This window comes from Myiozetetes cayanensis, unplaced genomic scaffold (genome assembly GCF_022539395.1).
Source record: "Myiozetetes cayanensis isolate MyiCay16 unplaced genomic scaffold, myiCay2020 scf9, whole genome shotgun sequence".
NCBI lineage: Eukaryota > Metazoa > Chordata > Aves > Passeriformes > Tyrannidae > Myiozetetes > Myiozetetes cayanensis.
The window spans coordinates 18,222,594-18,241,032 of NW_026088185.1; the positions used below are offsets into that span (position 1 = coordinate 18,222,594).

The following is an 18,439-nucleotide window of genomic DNA, read 5'->3' on the forward strand; positions in this document are numbered from 1 at the left end:
TTGATGTTGATGGTGTTGAAAGGCTCCAGAATCCTTCTGCCAAATCAGAACCTGCTCTTGGCTTGCTCTTTGCGAGTTCAGAATAACCTAGAGAACAGTTGCAAGTGAGGAATCCAGGCCTTTAGAAAAAGAAGGTAAATGTGACACTTGGGATTACATAGCAATAAGTTTCAAAGGAAAGGATACCATTCCTTGTAATGATCATGTTCAGGATATCACCTGTGTGGTTTGTACATGTTTAGTGTTGACTTCTTTGTCAGGTTTGTTCTGCGTATGGTATTGTAGCCAGCAACTTGAGATACCTGGTTTTAGCAAAGTCTTTATTATTTAAGCTCCTAGCTGTGTGAGTTCAGAGTAAGTCTTTTGAATTAGGACATTTCTAAAAGGGGTATTATTCAGTGTTGCTGCTTTTCTGTAGTGTACTTCTTGTAGTGATTTTTCTGTTTTATTGATATAGGAGGGATCTCATGATGGGGAAAGATCTTGCAGTTTGTGATTTTGACATAGGCAGTACACTCTGATCTTACCTAATATTGTTTTTAAGAGATTAGAAGGGAGAGGGATTTTGGATGTGGGGAATTCTTCTAAGTGTTCTGTTCTGCAGTGGAGCACAGCAGAGGTTTCTGTTACAGTGCCCGTGAACTGATCTGTTAGTAGTTAAGGTCTGCAGAGGAGAGGAGAAAATACAGTGATAGCAGTCTTCAAAATGTAGCCTCTTCACTGCTCTTGAGGCAACTCCAAGATAAACGGCATTTGAGATATTAGTACTAGAGATTCATAGAATCATTAAGGTTGGAAGAGAACTGCAAGATCATCCAGTCCGACCATCAACCCGGCACTATCACTGTAACCCCTAAACCATATGACCCAGATTCAGACATCTCTTAAACACCTCAAGGGAGACTCTACCACCTCCCTGGCTGATGAGGTCCCCCCAGAATCCTCTTCTCCAGACTAAAGAAACCCAGTTGCCTCAGCTGTTCCTCATAAGACTTGTTTTCTAGACCTTTCTTGAGCCCTGTTGCCCGTTGCTGGACATGCTCCAGCCCTCAATGTCCTTTTTAGTGAGGGGCCCAGAGCTGAACACAGTATTCCAGGTGCAGCCTCACCACTGCTCAGTACAGGGGGAAATACACGGCATGTTCTTTCAGTTGTCCTTTTCCCCTTCATTCCCTTATTTTCCCTTCATTCATCACATTAAGCATTATTCAACAGACTCAGGAAGGACCTTGTCGTGGTTCTGTTGCTCATAGCAGTATTTGCTATGCTAACGCTTCCTGTACACAGTGCACATGGAGTTATGTTAAAAGTTTGGGAAATGGATAGGTAGATGCCATGTTGAATGTTCTGTGCTATATCTTCTCTTGATTAATTATTCCATACTTGCCAACTCCTATCACTAATATGAAAAAAAAAAAACCACTACAGAAATAAGGCCATAATAATTTCTGGGGCAAGATGAGGAAAATTTGACTGGTGAAGAATCCCTTCAGCAAAAGCTAGCATAAAGAAAAATTTGGCTAAAAACTGACCTGTTGTATGTTTTCACATACCAAATAAAACTATATGGTGACTAATTTTCTGAATAATGAACAAGATTGAAATGAGACACACCATCTCATTGTTGCAAAAGAACTTCAGTAGCTTTCAGACCCATCAGCACCATTAATTGTTAGACTTCAGTCTTGAAAGCTGTCATAGATGTGCATGTTATCATTTTTTAAGTTTGGAACATAATTTTTAGTGGGGCTCAATCAGTTTGTTGTTTGGTTTTTTTTTTCCTTTTCAAGTCTTTCTATTGCCTGTGTTAGTGGTTGCACGTTGTCTTTCTTGGGTACTGTGGTACACCTCAGATAGGTTGTATTTACACCTGTGCAGTTGTTGTCTGTGGTGTTGAAGGAAAGGGCAGTTCCTTGTATGCATTACGTAGGGGAAATGCTGTCAGTCAGAAATACCTGAGTTCTTCCCTGCTTCAGGAGGCCCATGCATTGCTCTTTAGCCATGTGTGGCTTTCAGCAATTGAGCCGTACTTCCAGCCAGTAGGATTGGTAGAGGGCCTAGTCAGAAATGAGACATCACTGGATATTGCCTTGGACATAGCTGCATGCCTGGTTTAGCCCCAGTTACAACAGAATAGACCCTGGGGAGCTGTTGTGTTCTCAGTTGTATGAATCGCTCCCTGAGCTCTCAATGGGCCACTCTGAGTGCCACACCATCCTTGTGACATATACCCACTCGCACGACAATATGTTGTTGGTTTGTGGCCACATCAGGGCATTGGTAGGCAACTTTTAAGTTCATCTCTGCCTCTGCTTCCTACAGCCATCTGATGAGACACATAATCCTCAAGAGATCCTTAGAATACAGTGCCCAGCTGAAAGGCAGGGAGAATTAAACATTCTTAAACTGTTACCCACAAATGTTCCCTAGCTGATCTGGAGATGGCCCAAGTGGCTTATTCATAAGTCTTTCTTAAAGGTGTTAGCAGAGGTTCACTCAGGAACATATTTCTCTGTAATTTCCTTTTCCAGGTTGTTGGCCAGAAAATTGAAATCCAAAAACTGGCAGCACAGACATGAGGTCTAAAGATCATTACAATCTTTTTTAGCGTTAAAGAATTGATTTCTGTTGTAGAATGATTTGCAGGAAATTATGTATCTATCCAGCAGCCAAAGTTTTCTTTGTTTTAGATCAAATTTCTGGACTGCTGAACTGTTGGGAAAAGTGAAATAAACAATGTTCAAACAGCATTTTAAAGAAGTAAACTACAGTAATTTTAAAAAGACTCGCATAACAAAACAGACTGCTGCATCTTGGGGAGAGAAGGGACACAGGAAATATTTCAACATCAGAAGAATTAATTTTGAATGATAGAGTCCAGGTAACCCAACAGCCTGTCCAAAATGCACTTCCTTGTCAACTCTTTACATCATGGGGATTAGGTCAGAAGTTTACTGTGTTTGGAGTTTTTTTTTCTCTCCCCATCAGAAAAATGTTATATTCTCTGCTTTGTATTTTAATAAGTTTACATCCAACAATTATCAAACTGTAATCAGCAGGTATTAATTTATAACATTTGTCCAAAACTACTGTCCTCTTATGTTCATAGAGATTGTTTTTTTCTTATACTTTGTTAAATTTACCATAGTTGTGCTTTTCAGGCCAAAATTTTCCAGTTAGATTTTTTTATCCCACAGATTTTATGTAGACTAAATCCTGATCTGTCTGCTAATTATCCTGCTTTTCCCCACTTTCTTTTACTCTACTGTCAGCAGTAGTCACCTTTCGCGTACCCGCTTTTCTCTGCCTGTTCTTGTGGACACAGTCTTTCTCATTTTAAAAGGATGAGTTAGTGGAATAAAAACTCTGTTTAGATTAGTAAGAAAAGCATGTTAAGTTCACCTAGGCACCTTAGCAGTGGTAGAAGGTGTCCTTGTTAGGAAACAGAAGTGTCTGCTGTGTTACTTGCTTCAGTGTTCTCAACTGTTGAGAAATGTTGTATTTTCACTGTTCTTTAAAATGACTCTTGATTAATTAAATGGATTCTGTTCTTTCTGACCCTGGGCTTAGATATGTCTCTCATTAGGATTTTCTGATCTCTTATGATTTTTTCAAACATTTAGTTTCACTTGAACATGAGGATATATTTTTACCCTTTTCTGTTTCATCAACTGCCACTGTTTGCTTCGGCTACAGTGAAGGTTTTCAACTTGATCGTAGTACCCTGAACTTTTTCATGTTACCTGTTGTTTGGAGGTTATAGTAGCTATATAGGCCTCTGTAAAAGAAGTTAATCCTGTTCATTGCAAAGTCAGTCATTTTAAGTGTTTCTGAATTTCCAAGTTTAGCTTTGGGGATCTGTAGCTGTTAGTTAAGTATTTTGGAAGAGCTGGACACTGGGGTGTTGGTAAGCAATGTCCTCTAGGCTTTGGTTATGTAGCTATTGTTAGGACGTAAATATAGTTTTGGGATTTTTTTTTTGTTTGTTTGTTTTACTTTAAATCTCAGAGATTGTCTCTTGCTGTCTGCCCTTCTGATTGCTGATATTGGTTGAGTGGGACCTTCTTGACTTCTGAGGCAGTGGTACTAAATGGCTTTGGGTGGTGATGTACTTCAAAACCTTCTGCGAAGGATGGACTGTGTTTTTGCTGTTACCTTGAAATGGAACTCTTATCAAATTAAAACTGCTTGGCTTTATGCCGTCATACTAACATCTCAACTTGTTTTCTTAGCAAATTAGTAGTTTTTAAGGCTGTTTCCAGTTCTGTTTTCTGTGACTCCCCAAAAAGCTGTGGAAGAGAGACTATTCAAGACATGGTTTAGCAACACAGGTCAACTTTTTGTGTTTTGGTTTTTTTTTATTATTATTATTTTCTCAGTCTCACAGCCCAAATGTTCTGCTTTAAATTGCACAGGTGTCATTTGTTCCAATATACAGGTCATGATTTGCATTCACTCCATACAGTTTGATGTTGTAATATATTTTGGTTTGTCATGCTTTTTCACTTGATTAGGTTTGTATTTTAGTGCTCCCTCTGTTCCTTCACTGACAACTTGTTCTGGGTTGCTTTATTCTCCATTTACACACTCCATTTACAAGGTACTGAAGCATATGTAAAAGTCTAATCTGGAAGAGACCTGGATAAACATGATAGTGACTTGCTAACATTTACGTAACTACATAATACCCAAATAGTTTGTTTTCTTGGAGGCAGAAATATTAGCTTCATTGTCTTACTTTCCTGGAAACGAAAAAGTCCTTCCTGGTTGGTTCTGCAATAAGGAAAGTCCAGAGTTTCAGAAAGATAACAAGGAAGAATGAAGTTGAGTGCACAGTTTGGTTTTGGTCTGGGTCGGGTTTTTTTTCCAAAATGAAACAAGAGAATAGCTGAATTAAAAGGAAATGCACGTGGATGCAGAGGCAACATGCATCTCCATGCTGATGAATGAAGAAAAGCAGTTGTGTGGCCTCTTTTATAAGGGACTGTTTAAGGTTTTAAAAATGTGTGTTTAGTAATTTTCTGTAGTCCGTTTTGTGTTTGATACTTTAAAGCTTTCCTTTTACCTGCTGATACACATGTATTCTAGAATGGCAAGAGCTGTCATACTCAATTGTTACGAAATTAAATTATTAGAGCATAAACATAATGAGATAATGCAATTTAGGATATTCCAAATTGAAATAAACAGTTACTTAAGGACTTTAAGGATTGCATTGCAGTGCTGTTAACCAGTGGTTTCTGTACTTGGAATGGTTACGAAGCTTTAAGTCTGGTTTGATACATTTAAGTGAATCTTGATTTTTTTTTTTAAAGGAGGGGGGGAGGCTGCTTTCCAGACTGCTTTTCCATCTATTTGAAATATGTACATCTCCATCCCTGACCCTTTCTTTTCTCACCCCTTGCCCTTTTAGCTGGATATTAATTAGAATTACTGATCTAAAGTATGCTACCGTCAGTGAAGAGATGACATGGTGGCAATATTATCAATGTTAATGTGAAGTGTTCCTAAAAATACATTGAGCATAACTTTTCATACTGTGTGTGTTACCATAAAATCTGAGTGCCTAATAGGAACAGGTCAGGAAATTCAATTTACATTTGGGCTATTGTTGAACTATTTCTATTAAACAGATAGGTCTCTGTGTTGAAGTATTTTGCTTTGGCATTAAAAGCTATGTGCATATAAATGCGTTAAAGAAACCAGACCAAACCAGTATGGCTTTCGCTTAAGTGAAAGGTGGTTTGTGCTGGCCTTGAATTCAGGAGAAGGGGGCCTCAATCTAATCTGGAGAGTTGTTCTAAGAAGAATCTGGCTTCTGCATAATGAACTTTATCTTCATTGTAGAAAGCTGACAATGTGTGAAGCTGTTGATCTTTCTTCAACTCAAAGCTGTAACTGATTGCCAGATAACAAGAGTCAGTTCAGGGTAATAAGAGAGTCAAAGATAAACACTGAGTCGTGGAGCTTGATTCCATATTTAGTGGAAAAGAAAAATATGTCTGATGTGTCAAGCCTTTGTGTTTGGATCTGCAGCACTGCTCCGTGTAGTCAAGCCGTGCTCAAGACAGAGCCCATAATACAAGAGTATTACAGAAGATGCAGATTTAGAAGGTGAAGATTTGCAGTTGCAACTCTCTGCTAAACTTTTTCTCCTAAAATGTCAGTTTTACTGAGATGTGAGCAAGTATTTGGTTAAATAAGTGGATTTCTTGCAAGTATTGTCTGTTTGGGAGTGGGGTGCCTTGGGGTACAGGTGTAGTTACCCTTCATTGTTTTCTGGTCACTGGTTCTGAAAAAATCAAACTACCATGGAGAATCCTCTGAATCCTGACATTTGTTTTGCTAAGGTAGAATTCAGTATAATTGATTATACCGAATGCCATGAAAAAGCTTGCAAGTTGCTTCTCTGATCTATAACTTTGGCTTTTGACATCCCTCATTGCTTAACAAATTCTCAGAGGAATTTGGAGTTCTTTTCAAAAGAGTTCTTGATAAAAGTGTACTTTTCAGGACAAGATATCTGAATATTTTATATTACTTTTTAGAGGAGAGGCTGTGCAAGGTTCTGATAAATTAATATGGAGGATACCACCAATCCCCAAAACCACAACAGCTAGAAAGTGTTGGTAATCTAAAAAAACCAAAAAAAACTATGAGACAAAGCATTCAAAAATCTGTAGTTTTTTTAGGGCTCTTCTATGAGTTTCAGTTAATCTTCCAAGTGCCTTTAGAAGATGGTACAAGTTTGAATGGCAGTGGGTGGGGTAGCAATAGCAGTGTTTTCTTGAGCATCATGGTGTGAATAATGCTAGAAGTACTTGTGTGATGCGATTGCACGTCCTTTGAGTTAGTGAGTTGGCTTTCAGGTGTAGGAATGAAATTAGTTCAAGTAAGAAGTCTGAGTATGTTTTCAAAACTGTAAGTTTGTTAGTCTTGCGGGCAGCAAGGCATTCTGGGAGCAAGAGAATTTATAAAATCTGGTATTGGAAAAAATTATATGTCACGTATAATATATAATTTCAATAATATAGGAAAATTTTTTTGTCCCTTACATGAAGTGCCTTAGAGCTGACAGTACCTTTAAAAGTAGGTAACTTGTGCTGAGAACTGAAGGATTGTACAGAACTGCATGGTTGTGGAAAAATAGCTGTGTCAGGGAGTAATTTTAAATTACAACATGAATAAGGAAGGCAGTTCCTGGGATTCTTCCTGGGAAGGTTGGAATCCAGCTTTTCTGTCTTGTCTTTCAAATCAAATCAAATCACAAAGATGGCAGAGTATATGTTGCTGTTTTCTTCTGGATATTTAACAATAGCAAAACCCAAACCAAAATAAACCCCCCAAACATAACAGCAAAAAAACACTCCAGCAGAAATAGTGAAGAGAATATAGTGCATTTGTTAGTGTACCTAGGTTCCAACATCTGGGCAGGAAAAAAATGGGGGATTGTATGTCATCTGTGCTGTGGATTGCCCCTCTACCTTTTACATCACCGTTCTGACCAGTGAGTTAACCCAGAGGTGCTGATCTGTTTAGTGCATTAATATCTACACACAATACATGAGACCTACAGGAGCCATTTTATTCTGCAGTACTTCAAATGAGCCTTAGCAATCCACAGTGATTTTTACTTTCCCATATTTCATAAAATAAACAATATAGAGTATGGTAGTATCTGTTTCTGTAATGTACACATGGTTTTGTAATTGCTGGAGTTACGTCAGTAATTTTAAGTAAGCTCTCAACTTCTTCAGGTGTTGATTATCAAACAGACTAATAAATCAAAATATTGCTAGATCTGTTTCATTAAATGGTTTACTTTGGTAAACAAAAATTGGCTTTTTTTCACAGTGGCATGCACTTAAACACTTACTGTTATGAAGCAAACTAATAATCATTTAAACTTGCCTGATAGATCTGGTGTGATTAGTTTCTTACAGTTTTTCAGAGCAATACTTTCCCTTTAAGGTGGAGATTACATACATATTAGAAAAGGTATGCTGTACACATCTGCTTTAAAAAAAAAATCCTTGCTGCACAGTCCATTTTTGTGTGTATGAGAAATGTACAATTTGTAATAGAAACCCTTGAAAGCACATTTTAGGAAGCAGGAGTTTAAAGAGAATTGCTGATTGTTCTGCACTCAGCATACACATAGTAAAACAGTTTTTAAGCCGGAGACTTTACAATCTAAAGTATGTAGAAATGGAGGAATTTTTACTAAGCAAGTTCAGAAGCAGCATTAAAACTGCAGATAAGCCAGCTGCAGTTTTAAACTGTGTAATTCCCCTGCATTGCTGGAAGAGTCCTCCTGCTCTGTATATGGCTGTGTTTGGGTGAACTCCCCATGTCTAGAAACAAAATGTGGTATCCTCAACCTGCCACTTGCGGTTTGATTTTTTTCAAAAGAAGGCTCTGTCACCAACACATTTCCTGAATGTCTCCCTACTGACTGTTTTTGTCTTGGTGTGGTTTTCTTCCATCAGAGGAGGTCTGTTGGCAGACCTCGTGATAAAGGAGCGCTGACACCACACTCACCATCATCTGCCTTCCCACAGGAACAAGGGCAACTTGAATTAGCCAAGTAGCAGAACCGCTGCTTTCCCTACTGGGGGAAGGCGGAGTCAGGGAGTGGGAACGGGAGAGGAGTGGTTTGCTAGTGGCCAGGAGGGGCCACAGTGTCTGGTACAGAAAGATCTGTCTAATTCTTGAAGGCTAAAGATTTTGAGATACCCAAGAGCCATATAAGAAAGTGTGGGAAAAGCTACATTGATGCCTTGGTTGTCAGAATGGTTAGCTGATGGGTAGACATTCATAGTAGCACTTAAACTCATGAAAACAGAATTCCAAAAGCTTTTTTCATAGCACCATTCCTTCCTGAACTGCTGTGTTGTCCTGTGGGATGAAAACCACCAACCTATTGTGTCTTAGTTAAAAAATTTGAGACTATATCATTAGGTGGTATTTGAGGCATATACTATTAAAATAGTGCATAAAGACTTTAACATTAAGTATCTTATTTAAAATAAAGCAACTGAAATGTTTCCAATTGAAGATAAACTGAATGTTCAAGTAGCTGAAGAGATAAAAACAAAGAATGCAGTTTGTGTAAATACGGAAGACTATTTGTCTGGATCATCTTTCAGACTCATTAAACAGCCGTAAGTGATTTAAATACAAATTAGAAAGCTGCACATCATGTTGCAGCTTACTCATGTAGGCTGAGCTCATCAGAAACTCCTTTTGTTCCTCCATTTCCTTCCACCTTACTCTCCCTGCTGATTCCAGCAGCACTGCTTTACCCCATTTAACAGGGCTCTGTCAAAGCCACCACTTGCACAAGGGTCTCTGTTACTCTTGGCTCCTTTTTTATTGCTGATCCTGCTCCATCCTGTTCTGCCCTTCAAACCTCCATATAACACTACGTTCCCTTGCATGTGTTCAGGACTGTGATCTGCCTTCTGACTTTCTTTTTATCCTATGATTCCTACTTGTCGATTTTGAACATTGATAGTCTTACCAATTTAAATATATGGAAAACAAGAGCATTGCAGAATGCATTGCAGAATTGGGAGGTTTTGTGCTGGAAAATATTTTGCTCCTGTCAGCTAGTTTTTAATCTATAAATAATTGCCTGGTTGGCGTGTTGCATGCTGCAGACTCTATGTCTCTTACACGCCTCTAACAGGTTCTGGTTTTCACCAGAATTGACAGGGCTATTCTGATGCATAGAACTTTCCACAAATTTTCTGTAATTAATTGAGTGCATTGGTTATTAGGTAACAGATAGTGAGTCATTGTCAAGTTGAGGATATAAATCCTTTCTTTGCATAGGCCTGTGGTATGTTTGACTTGTTTGTAAAATACTCCACTTCAAATATTAGGAAATATGATGCATTTATGTATCTTTTTTAGGAGCAATGGATGAGCTTCATAGCCTGGACCCAAGAAGACAAGAATTGTTAGAGGCAAGATTTACAGGAGTAGTAAGTGGCAGCACTGGGAGTACTGGAAGTTGCAGTGTTGGAGCTAAAGTAAGTCCTGAGAACAGTCATTCAGATCTGCCATCTTTGAAATACTTACTTGTCTCACACAGTCTCACTTGCATATTGTCCATGTGATTTACTTGAAAAGCACTGGATTGGAAGAGGCTCTCAGAAAAATCCTTTTTAGTCTGTTATTTTGCTTTGAGATAGGATTGTTTAATCTGAACCTTTCTATGACATGGCTGTGGAATTGTTCTTAATAACACCAAAGAAAGAGCTTATCCAGGCTCTTTTGTGGTTTCACTTTAGTGCAAATGGGATCAGAGATGGAAGATTTTCCCAGTATTTAAGGGGAGCTGTCCCTTCTATAGTGGGCCATCTACTTATTGGTCAGCTTGAAACAGACACAGGGAATCTGGTGTGACCTCTGGTTTTAAGATTAAATGTTTTTAATAATTAATACTTCTAGATTAACAAATTATTTCAGCATTTCCAGACATTTGTATACTTTCATTGTAGACTTTCTGCAGTCTGTCCATTAGTATCTAAGCCAGGATACACCACCTGAGGAAGAACCTTATGAACATTGAATAGCAATTACTTTCCATATGTTGTATATTTACCCTTCAGTTGATACATCTACAAAATAAGTTTGCCTTTATTGCAAATTCTGTTCAAGTTACTAGCTTCAGCTTCCAAGACTGATTTCTGCAATACTGTTGCCTAACCAGAGGTACTCCATTTTGTATTTGTGCATTTGAATGTTCTTCATCAAGTGTAATACTTAATAAACTGATAATAAAAAGATGTAATTCTTATTTTTAGGCACATCTTCCTCATGACCAAAGTACTTCTGAATTGTGTTTCCAAAGTGTTTGCAGTGTCCTCATATTTGAAGTATTTTACACAAACTTGAAGTATTTTTCACATCCTATGCTGTATTGTAGTTACCAACACAGATTACAGAACAAAATAGTTCCTGATAGCAGACAGTGATGAAATTTCTGGAGACATTAATGACTGTTAACAAGCTATAAAGAATTAAAATTATTGTATAGTGGTCTTGCATTATATCTTCTTAATTTGTTTTTGAGAGTGACATGAAGGTAACTATCACAAAACTGTAAAAAAGTAGCATATCACTTGTTAGTGCCATCTTAACCAAGAAATGAGTTCAATAGTTAGGGAAAGGAAAGAGGTTGGATTGACACAGTGAGCTTGATGCACTGTTTAATTGCCTTCTCATTATGACTGCAAAAGTGTATACTTACCATATCTTATGATTAAAATTAGATAGAGACAAACACAGTAATTCTGGCCCATCTTTGCTTACTTATTGCTTCGGTTCTCTAGTACTGCTTACTCCTTTAATTAATTAGCTCATTATAATAGCTCAGGTAGTTGCTCATAATTCAAATTATTATTTATCCTTTTTCATTGCTAGATCTGTACCTTTTTTTAGCTTCATTTAACTTGTAGTTTTTGATACAGCTGCTTTGGTCCCTGGCCTTGTTGCCAGTTTCCCCTCCTCATAATCTGTCTACTGCTCTGTGTGTAATAAATTTTCTTTAAAAGACATTATCAAGTTTCTTGGTGTTCCTCTTCTTTAAACGTTGATCCCTGTGAGTCACTGCTTACATTTCCATAAATCTGTTCAAGTCTTTTTTTGTTGTCTTTTGTTCAGCTGATTTCGCTGTTAGCCAAATTGCATTCCAGTTTCACATTATCAGTTTGTTCATCCAAATTAGCCAGGAAAAAAAAAATAACTAATTTCCTTTTTCACTCTGCCATATAAAACATAATTTTCTTGTCCCCGATGCATTCCAAGATCTGTATGTCATTCAGTTGGTTTCCAAATTGATATCTAGATAAAATGGTTTTAATACTATCAAGTGCTTTGATAAATATTTGCTGAAGATACTACTACTGGTATTTTCTGATAGATGCAGATCCTCATCTAAGACACTGTTGTTCTTACCTCCTAGTCCTGTGATTTATTACACCATCAGTAAAATGACAATTATATCAGTTTTGTTTTTATTTCTTTTATTTGTGACCATTCAGTGTATCCATGCAGATAAAATGAAGTGTAATAGCTCATCTGGGCTGTGTTTGGAAAATGCTTTTTCTTTTAAACAGTCTTTAGTCTTGGTGGGGGATGTTCAGAGGGTTATCTGATTTTTATTGAAAAACCTGATAAAACCTTTTTGAACTGATGTGCAGAGGTAACTGGGGAAATGTGATGTATAAATACGATATCCCTTGGTCTGCTTTCGCTTTGAAGGCCAAAATGAGAAAACAACTTGTTTGTATACAAACCCAAATCCACACGTACCAAATTCTCGTTTTCCTAACCTAGCAAGGCAATACAGAGCTTGCAACTGCACTTACTTGTTATTTTTTGAAATATTCTAGGTCATTATATTCTTCTAGTAATTAAATTGAGATGGACTCTTATTTATGAACACTACTGTTTTGAAAGCCTACCCTTATCTGTGTTTTGCTGAGGAGCTTTGGAGTTGTTGGGGGGAAAAAGCCCATCACCTTCACGCTTTTTCAGTGAGCAAGGCTGGAAATATGAGTATAGGTTTGATTGTTGTCTTAGCTGACTCCAGTGGCCAGATGCTGAGAGACTGCAAGGCAGAACTACATACAGGCATTTCTGTACTAGAGAACTCCCCATGGGGGGAACCATACATGGAAGTTTTGTGGGTTTAGTTAACATTTCTCCAGTAATTTTAATTCAGAGATGATCTCGTTGTTCAGAAGATGGCTGTGCTCTCCTGCAAACTGATGCAGTGCTGGAATTTAATGCTTTGACGCAAACGGTTTGCCTTGGAACTGGTTGTTTCACTTCTAAGTATTTGTTCTGCCTTACTCTATGGAGGAAAACAATCCAGCAGTGTAAGAGAGGGCTTTTTCTTGTAATAAAAGACACTCAACTGATGATGACTCTTTCATTAAAATGCCCTTGTTGCCATGCTGTGTTCAAAAGGTCTCTGAATAAATCAACCTTAGTAAATTTCTAAACAAACATTGTAATTTGGGACTATTTCACTATTGGGGGCTGCTTTTTTTTTTTTTCCTTCCCTCACTAGTGTGAATTTATTACTTTGGGGGAAATAATTTGTTTTAAGAATGTAGAGTGATATTGTCAATATGTTTTAATTTTCTGTCACTGAATGGATTAAAAAAATAATCTCTGCAATAGCCTACTATCTGTCTTAGAGAAAATTAAACCCTTTTTTTTTGAAAGTGAAAAAATTTTAGTAGTCTCCAACACTTTCAGCAATATTGGCTTTTTAAACCCATTCTGTGCAATCATTTGCTGTGGTTTTTCATTGGATATTTTGCTATTCTCAAGTAAAACTGAAATGGTTTTGAATATTCTGGGGTTTTATTTGGCTTAAAAGAAGTCAAAATTCAGAATTTATTGTACCCTCCCAAAATATCCACCTGTCAAACTTCTTATTCCTCTTGCAAGTCACAAGTGCTCTGTAGTTAACCAATTTTTCTATGCAAGTGTGAAATGGCTGTTACTTGTTGTAAGTGAGAATGGTGGATTAGCTGTTCTATTAATCTGTATATAATGTTGACTATCTTATTTGTTTTGGTAGGCCTCAACAAATAACGAGAGTTCAAATCACAGCTTTGGAAGTTTGGGATCTTTAAGTGATAAAGAATCAGAGGTAAGTATGTGGTGTAAATACATTATTACCTCAGAATTTTAATGCTAACAAGCCATAATTTTGTATTCTGTTTCGCCTTATTTTGTATAGAAGTTTTTAAAATAAAATGCAAACTACTCAACTAGATAGAAAAAAAGCAAAAATTGCTAAAAGACACTTATCTTTTGGAGGAGGAAGCGTGACTGGAAAAAGCCAGTTTCGTTGGGTTTTTGGTCATGAAACAAGCTGCTTGTGCTTCTTTATTGTCTGTCCTCATGCTGTGAGGATACATGCAGCTCTTAGAGCTGAAAATGCTTAAACAGTTTACTGTCTTTCATTTCATAAGTAATAAGTGTTTCATCCGCACAGATATAAACTTTGATTAGTCTTTGGGCTGAATCTTAGAAAATACTCTGAAAACTAGTCTATGTTTTCTTTTAAAATATGGATTTATTCCAAGGACAGACAGTAGCCATCACCTGCATTTGTAAAAGCCACAGTTGTCACTGCGTATTTTCTTACCTAAGACCATTTTGTAATGCAAAAAAGAATTCATACTTTTATTAAGTTTTAATGTGCAGAGCCCAGACTTCCCTTGTGTAGAAGATCTTCCTCAGTGGTGAGCATCGATATCATTGCAGTACTGCAGCTCTTGGGATTCACCTGTTTTGGGGTCGGTGCGCCCCCCTGACAGTTTGGGGGGACATCACACATTGCACAGACGAGGTTCTGCCCACTCTAACCAAGAGCATATTTCTAGCCTAGGCCAGACCTGTGTTTGAGTGTGTGTCGTGCTGGAGGGAGAGTTGTTTGGAATGTGCTGTTGATGTTGTTTTCACATGGCAAAGCTTTACTTTGGGGCTTAATTGTTCATTTGCTCAGTTGCTGCGAGACAGTGTCTGATGTTTGCTTTGATACTGGTCTGCCCAGTAGTGAATTTAGTTTGTTCCCAAAACTGATACCTTATTTATAGAAGTTTTGTGTGTGTGATTTGTTTTCCTCATTGGAAAAGTCTCTGCTGTGTTTTTTTTTCCCCTCACCTTTCCCAGCTGGATTATGCATTCAGCTGCATAGACTATTTTCTTAACCAGAAGATTCTGTCTGCCTGTTGTTTTTATTCATGGATCTTCCTAGAAATACTTTGGGCAGTGATGCAGTTCTGATGTAGGTGTGGGAATGGAAATGGGCTGCAGTAGCCTGAAGGCTATGATGCATTATTGCAATTCCTTGATAGAAAAACTTGTCCATGAGTATTTCGGGGACCTCAGAACACTGACTATAAGTGTAATAACTTTTTGGTGTAGGAAAATGTTATTTTACAGTTGTATACATGAGATGCAAAGGCAAGGTTTTTCTGAGGCATGTAAATTTGAAAGTCTCTGCACAGCATTTTAACCTCAGGAGAGGTTTGTGCTTCTGGGTAGGGATAAGATTTTGGTTTTTTAAATATTCTAAAACTTGTGTTCTAAAATAGAAATAGACCTCTTTTTCTAAAATGTCCCTGCATAGAAGTCCAGTGCTCCATTGCACAGTGAAAGATGAATCTTAACGACATTGAGTAGTGAAATATGATTTCTTGATTTTTTTCAGAAATTGTTAGTCGTAGACACTTAAATTTTAATTGTAATAGCAAATATGTTTGTAAGTTTTTATGGTTTTGCTCTTAAAATTACATCTGGCTACTGAAATGCTGTAATACTGTAAAAAGTAAACTGTAGTTCTTCATTGTGGGATTTTTTTTTTTGTTTGTTTTAATGGTGTGACCTTGATGCTTTCACAATAACGGTGGTAGTGTGAAAATACAAAGACCTGCTCATTCGGGAAGCAGTGCCATCATTTGATGTTGAGAGAGCACTGTTGTATTACAGTAAGTTTGGGGAGAAAAGAAAAAAGGTAGAAATGCAAATCTCAGAGTCATTGAAATTAATTTCTAGCAAGAATGTCAGTATCTGATCAAATTGTGATGGTACATTCTTGTCATTATTCTGTGCTTTCATCATGAAGTGGCACGTTAAGAGAGTGACTGAGTCTTTCACACTTAGTTTTTAAAACAAGGAAGGCTTCCCACACAACTTTTTGTTTCTCTGGTGTGATTTTTTTTTTTCTGTCTGATGGGTGTATGAAGATGAACAGATTCCTTGAATAATAGTTTTAATAGAGGTAAATTTTGATCTGCAAAATAACTTGAAACCAGGCTTTATTCTGGATTCAGGTCAGCATTTTGAGCAGTAAACATTAGCAGAATTTTTGATTTTTATATCCAGACCAGTACTCCAGTTTCTTTTTAAAGGTATACATTATTTTTATTTTATTAAATGCTTTGTTGCTGTGATGCATAGGTCTTAATCTGAGTGTTTATTATCTACTTGTAGTTAAGATACTAATCCTAAATTGGCTACCTCAAGTTGTGAACAAGTGCCCTCTGGTAGTCTTCCAGTATTTTGGACTTGCCCAACCATTCCTCATGAAAATAGACTGCTCCTCCTTGTTTTGATTGCAAATACATTCTTTTATTTATAACTAGTATTTTCTGTTCTCTGTAGGTAATGAATTATTTAAGAGAGGATATCTTTGTCTGTGGCTTGATTTGTCCAGTTTGATTAGTTATTTAAATGTTTTGCTCAGCTTGCTTGTCACTGTTTAGTTGCTACAGATTCCAATAGTACTGAACCCTCATTATAAATGTAATTTCAGAAGTAAAGTTTTGATCTAATTAGAATTTAAAATGTGTTGCAGAGGAAAACAGCACTCCTGTATTTGTTTGCTGTAGTTGTAAAGCTTTGGGGGAGGGTAGGATTTAGGAAAAAATGGTAGTGGAAAACTAGGGACTCATTCATTATGCATATGAAAAAATCTTAACAACTAAAACATCATAGCTATTAAGCATACTAAAGATTTAAGTGTTGAGATACAAAAAAAAATTAAAAGTTTGATTTTATTCCACATTATTTTAATTTTTCCCTTCTACAAAAATAACCTCCTGAATTATGTTGTTAACACTGCTACAATAATGGTAAAGAATATTTAACTATATATAAAATACATAAAAATACTTATTTGAGTGTTTCTTAAAAGAAGATCAACTAGTTCATAATTGGTTCTTAGAAATGTTTATTTTTTAAAAGAGGATGTGGGAACCCAAGATTTAAAGTTATAAATGTGAAAAGAAGACTCAGGGAAGCACAGTGAAATTGAGGGGAAAACCAGGATCAAGACTGCTGTGTGTGAAGCTCTGCTGAAATGCCCAGCTGTGTGACTGGAACAGAACTTTACAGTCTAGCACTGGATAACCTCAAAACTGTTTTGTCTTGCTTATGAAATAGTAGGGGGTTAATCTAAGTCTTAGTTATATATAAACACTTCTGAAGTGACAGAAAGCAGCTTCATTTATTAGGAGAATACTCTCTGGCTTCATTAGTCTTCAATTTCTTGTAATTCATATGATTCCACTCATTAGGAAGGATTTTGGAGAATATTTTCTAGTGATTGATGTATGCTGTACATTACCATGTGAATTTTGTGCTTAGAAAAGGTGAACGTGACCTTGTTGGGTAACCTCATTAATAACCTCATTAGTGTGCTAATACTTTCTAGTTTGGAAGGTTAAATTAAACACTGAAAGAAATCAGAAGAGCTTAAGGAAATAGACAGTTATGAATTATTTGAGTTTTAAAACTATAAACCTCTTTAAATATCTGCTTTTTCAGTACGAGTCACAGCAGTTGGGAACTAATTTTGGTGGGGGAAATCTTAAATGTTTTGTCATTAATTAGCTTTTAAACAGTTGTTTGGGGTTTTTTTTTGCTTGCTATGGTAGGTAAAACTGACTACATTAGAATGTAACTGCAAAATTAAAAGATGGAAGATAAGAATAACATCAAAATTCTTGGTCAGGTAGTTTCAGTTTTGTTAGTGGAAAAATTGCTTAATATTACCTGTTTACCTGGCAGTAATTGCAAATTATTAAAGTAATATTTCTAAGCTATGCATTCTGCTTTTAGAATCATAGAGTCTTGAGATAACTTAATTTCCAGGAATCTGTGTTGTATAGTTTGCTAATGTATGATAGCACTGCAAAAGATACAGATGCCAGTTGGACAAGCTTATTTAAAATAAAATATATTTAATTTGAACTTAATTCGTAGCCTGATAACACAATTATAATATAACGCAATTATAATTGTAAAACTTCCAAAGGTGTTTTTATGAAGCTATCCACATAACTCTCATAACTTAAATACAGAGTATAGGTAAGAAGATCTTTCTTGTTCTGCTGGTTCTTTTATAGACTCGTAATTTTCTATAGATCACTGATAGCTTTTAGTGGTTCTTGCCAAAATAAATACTTCAGGTTTTTTGTAGTAAATTTTATATTTGGAGATATCCATGTGAAGATTTTGGAAATGAAATGTCCTTGAAATGCTTTTAGTGCTGGTTGAAATTTGAATTGTGATATAATTTGCTGTGTTGAGAAAGCATACTTGCAGCACGAAGTGACAGATACAATAAAATGGTAAAATGATCATATAGTGAAAAAATGAAGTATCTTATTACTAATCTCAAATTTAGTCTAAAATATTAGGGACCTTTGATTTATTGATGTTAAAATAGTTCATGTAATGGCTCCTATGCTTTCTCCAGTTACACATGAAGCACCATGAAGACTGAATACACACACACAGAGCTGCAGTACGTTCTCCTTGAACCAAAGCAGCTTTTATCATTTAACTTAAATTGGGGAGACTAACTGGTTTGGATCCTTAGATGAAAGAAGAGCAAATA

The 18,439-nt window shown here is 36.6% G+C and overlaps 1 protein-coding gene across 2 annotated transcripts in view; it reads left to right on the forward strand.

The window, feature by feature from the left end:
- Positions 1-18,439, forward strand: part of TLK1 (tousled like kinase 1) — a 69,015-nt gene that overhangs the window by 16,181 nt on the left and 34,395 nt on the right. For both annotated transcript variants that reach the window (XM_050340321.1, XM_050340320.1), the window contains exons 2-3: positions 9,919-10,037; positions 13,607-13,678. In XM_050340321.1, coding sequence (XP_050196278.1) covers positions 9,924-10,037; positions 13,607-13,678 — 186 coding nt within the window. In that variant the 5' untranslated portion in view covers positions 9,919-9,923. The remainder of the gene's footprint in view (positions 1-9,918; positions 10,038-13,606; positions 13,679-18,439) is intronic.